Below are 4,624 nucleotides of genomic sequence, written 5' to 3'. Positions count from 1 at the left end.
GGCGGGCGCCTCCTCCGACCTCGACGACCCGGCTACCGTCCCCGCCGTCCACCTCGCTCGGTCCACCCACCCGATGCCCCTCCCCGAGCCGAAGATCGGCATCACCAAACGCACATCCGCATCAGACGCGTCCTCCCACCTCGACAACCCCCCTGCCATCCCCGCCAACGACCGCGATCGGTCTATCTATCCGCAGCCTCGCCCTGAACCGAAGACCAGCATCATCAATGGCACCGCTGCATCGCGCCCTCCATGGGCAGGGGCGCCGGCACCGGGCGCATCCTCCCAGCAGGACAACCCCCTAATCGTCCCCGCCAAGGACAGGTCCCTCCCCGAGCCGCACCTCGGCACCATCAACGGCGCCTCCGCGCCATCCGCCACGGTCGGCATGGACACTCCATTGTTCCTGTCCGCAATTGGTGAAGACTGTTTCCCGCCCACTTACGTCAACAAGAAGATGTGCTGCATCCCAGTGAACGGCCTCAAGGCCATCAAGGAAATCTCTGGAGTGAGCAGCATATTCATGGATGCTAGGAGAAGATTTTCGACCTCTACGGACATTCTAGTGCCCGCTCCTGTTGAAGAATTTGGGTTAGTATGCTGTTGCTTGAAATGAATTCTGAAATAATGTTTCATGTTTCATACATTACTCGTCATGGGGTATGCCGTTTGTGCTTGTATGCTTGAATCAATCTATTGAGTTCTAGGTCTCTATACAATTTGATTTCCACATTGTTCCTGATTTTGTCACTGGCCTAACTAAATAGATTTCATACTTGATTATTTCTTACCCCAGCTGCTATATTGACATACAAATGGATCGCTTATTTTATTCTGGCATAGTGGTATGATCACTGGTGAACAATGGGTCGGTTGCACCTTGTTTTTCCAACGTTGTACTCCTTTGCTGAGGACCTTTACTGCAGTGTCTCATCCCAGTTCGTGCAAGAAACCTGGGTACTCAAGTTACACCTGAACCTGCCTGTGCTCCTGTCCTGTGTTCATAGCTATACTTTTCTCTCTTTCTTCCCATTGTGCTTTTAAGCTGGGTGGAAGTGTTTTTCTTGTTTTTTTTTTCTTCTGCCAAACTCACTCATGTAATTGACCTCTGGTCACCTGAGCTATGGCTCTTTTACTTCCAAAAGGATATATTGGCATACGAACATAGTTTCTGTAATCTGTTTGTCTTGATATTCCCAACAAATTTAGCTAATGTAATCACTTCTATTTGATGTCTAGGGAGCACCGGTATGGGCTTGGTTCCAACGATACGTGGACTATGTATGATGTATTCTTTGCCAGCCGGCCTATCTTCGAGACTATACAGGGGAACCTGTTGATACCAGATGCTGAGAAGGCAAGGCTTTGGGAAGAATCTTCCCAAAAGGTATTCCAGAATATCATATGGCTTGCACAGTCTAACACCAAGCATGGAATCAATATTGCTCCTTCCCTGATTTCGAGCAATATCATGATATCTGCCAGCTCCTGCTCTGTGCGCCTTCTGCGAGCAGAAGGTTATACCATTGACAATGCCAATCATTTTCCAACTTCTGCATTGAAGGCAGCAGCAGCATTGTACCATAGCACTGTGAAATCTCAAAGTGCCCTCGACAGTCCAATGGATTTTGAGCATCTCATGGATAAGATCAGTGATCTTGGGAATCTGGCAACCATTCAGGAGTTGCGGTCAATATTTTTTGATGCATCTCTCCTTTCGAGCTCCCTATATACCAGAGCTTTGGACAGGGTGGAGTATCTTTATCGGAGGGCATATCTGTACAGCGACGACCCAGTCGATACTAAAGCTCGTGAGAATACAATGTGTAAAGTGGCAACAACTGTTTGCCGTGACGGTTCGATGTGGTCTGCATACATGCGCAATGTTCCGATAACCGCTCATTTCCACAGTATCTGCGTTCAAATGGGAAATAAGCATCGTACACGCATAATGACTGGAGCTGTTGGTGACATTGCAAAACTTCTTCAAGCACAAGAAGGGCATCAGCAGCTGGGCGCAATGAGAAACACTTCTTGGCACCTGTGTGAACCTGTGAATATTAACAGGTTTCCAGCCATCTTTCCTCAAGCTGCGCCATCAAGCAGCACAGGAGCTGTACCATCAAGCAGCAAAGCAGCTGCGCCATCAAGCAACACGACTAGTGTACAGATAACACGAGAAGACATCTCAAAGTATCATCGCTATCACTTCAACATGACAATGACGACTATCTTTGAAGAAACAGAGAATAGTGAGACAGCAAAAAATGATTTGAATATAGAGAGCCTTTTTGGTTCTGACAGCAGGCGCATTCCTTAGAGTTCATTCGAGATTCCTAGCCTCAAAATTCTGTGAAAAAGTTCTCGGTCTGAACTTCGACTCGAAATGATTCAGGTCCTTTTTGCGAGACTGGTCTGTTTTTGCTCGCTGAAGTTAACCTTGTTAAGCCTGAACAAAACCATGTTATTTGTAATCTTTTCTCAACTAAGTAATGCAACATTGCATTGACCTTTTGTTCGCTGAAAACACAATTCTGGGCATATATTGCTCTTGGTTTGTGTTGTTTTAGAAAGTGCATCACGCTGACAACTATAGTTCTGATGTGAACTGTACTTCTTCTCTTCTATCAAAGGAAAGCATATTTCCAGGAGATGTGGGCTATTTTGGTTCAGTGCTGTGGATCAGAATGTTGTGGAATAGCTTTCTGCCTTGAGAAGTGTTGGAAACGAATGTACTATTATCAATTGCTGGTTCATATACTTTGAATTCTTCCAGACCTCAAGCCTTAAATTATCTGATATGTTGCTTCTTATTGCTTCAAACTAGTTTCTTCTTCTTAGATTTTTTTTGAGTGGTTCTTCTTAGAGACATTTGCTGGCCAGTGAAAGCATTGTGATGGGAACTAATCTGAAAATGATGAGTATCAAAAGTGGTTCTATGATGCAACCTACAAATAATTTGTGGAGGCGTCTTTTGCTACTTACGTATAGGGTGCATCTATGATATTTTGCTGCTAGCTCTGATCATTGTAGTCTTCTCACTTTGAGCTTTCGGTTGAAACCTAGAAGAGAGAATTAAGCACGTACAAATTCATCTGACCTAGAGTTTGCCGTGAACACTTTGAATCTTCTTTTCTGGGCTCGGTGGTTGTGGAAAATTGACTTCTTATTTTCAGGAAATTGTGCATACTATGTTGACATTCAAATATCTTTTTCTGAGCCCATGCTGAGATGATCCCGATATCCACACCGCTAGTTCGCATAAAGATCTGCGCGCTGTGGTGTATTTCCCTCTTATGTTCCAAAAATTAGTCCAGCCCAAGCACACAATCAATGCGACAGCACGTCGCACTGTACAGAGTGAATTGCAAGAAACCATCACATTTGAAGTTTGACACCTATTTGCCACCACATTTCTAGGGCGTCCCAAAACCACCACTTTCCTTGTAAATTTTCTCAATAAAATCAAATGGCCGTTTTGAGGCTCTTAACACTACATTTCTAGGGCGTCCCAAAAATCCACCACTTTCCTTGTAAATTTTCTCAATAAAATCCAATGACCGTTTTGAGGCTCTTAACACGATTTCTGACATGGCTAGCCTGGTCAGGTGCCAAATCGGACGAACCACACGGTAAGTGGGTTGACGGCCATTAGGTCTCGTTGCAGAGATCACTCGCCCGATCTAGTCCACTCGCTCACTCTCACTGCTCTTGCTCTCTCCCCTCTTTGTCGCCGCCGGAGCTCTTTGCCGTCGCTAAGGAGGCACGGTGCCCTCGCCGCCGTACAGGATGTCGTCATGGAAGGATGGAGAGGAGAGCATTGAGAAGGAGGAGCTGGTTGGCATGGACATGGAGCAGTGGTAAGCACTCTGCTTTGCACCTAGGGTTAGGGTTCAAGTGTTCTTGGATTTGAGACCATCTTCCGAGATGTTGGTCTTTCTTCTGCGGTTAATTAGTGTGCTAGAATGCAAGCAGACACTGACACCACTGTAGATGCATCCTTCTGTGGTAGAGCTGCATATCCAAGCATCAAATGCAGGCTTCACCAACCTCCATGCTTCAAATATGTTGCATTTGAAGGAAAGGACGCTGGGAGGAGGTTCTATGGATGTGGGGTTCAGGTTTGTGTTATCCAACTAGGGTTTGTGTTCGTGGCAGTCAGTGGTTGCAATTTCTGTCAACAAATTCAGTTAATATCAGGGGATTGAACTAATCAATTGATTTGGACTGTGGTACTGATTCAACTAATTAGTTTGTTGTAGGTTCAGTTGATTAGACATGGTTTTAAGCGTGATTTTGCAATGCTAGTGTGTTGTTGTTTCACTGGATTAGGGTTCTAGTTAAGTGGATTAGATATGCAATTGCTACTGTGATTCAACCTTGCTACTGTGACCACTATGAATGAACTGCTAGTTGCTTTGAACAGTTATTTGTATGAATTGTAGTATGCTTTGTATGAGTTATGTGTATGAATGATAGTATGCAATGCTAGTATGCTTTTAATAGTTATTTGTGTGAACTAATGCTAGTATTGCTACTGTCATTGAACTTGATGCGGAGTATCCCACGATCATCCCCATGGACGCATCTACACCTCCAACGACACCACTTGGACCAATGACAA

At 45.0% G+C, this 4,624-nt stretch overlaps 1 protein-coding gene across 1 annotated transcript; it reads left to right on the top strand.

Annotated features, from left to right (window-relative positions):
* Positions 1 to 30: 30 nt before the first annotated feature.
* Positions 31 to 2,608, top strand: LOC119305143. The gene is made up of 2 exons (XM_037581749.1): positions 31 to 591; positions 1,240 to 2,608. The coding sequence occupies exons 1-2, from the start codon at positions 74 to 76 to the stop codon at positions 2,318 to 2,320; spliced, it is 1,599 nt and encodes a 532-aa protein (XP_037437646.1). The 5' UTR covers positions 31 to 73; the 3' UTR covers positions 2,321 to 2,608.
* The last annotated feature ends 2,016 nt before the right edge of the window (positions 2,609 to 4,624 follow it).

The sequence above is a fragment of the Triticum dicoccoides genome, chromosome 1B (genome assembly GCF_002162155.2).
Source record: "Triticum dicoccoides isolate Atlit2015 ecotype Zavitan chromosome 1B, WEW_v2.0, whole genome shotgun sequence".
Lineage (NCBI taxonomy): Eukaryota > Viridiplantae > Streptophyta > Magnoliopsida > Poales > Poaceae > Triticum > Triticum dicoccoides.
This window is presented reverse-complemented; position numbering and strand designations above follow the sequence as displayed.

Coding starts and splice junctions, on each gene's coding strand:
- LOC119305143 (XM_037581749.1), top strand. CDS start 74: ATGCCCCTCCCCGAGCCGAAGATCGGCATCACCAAACGCACATCCGCA. Junction 592..1,239: donor GCTCCTGTTGAAGAATTTGG/GTTAGTATGCTG, acceptor TTTGATGTCTAG/GGAGCACCGGTATGGGCTTG.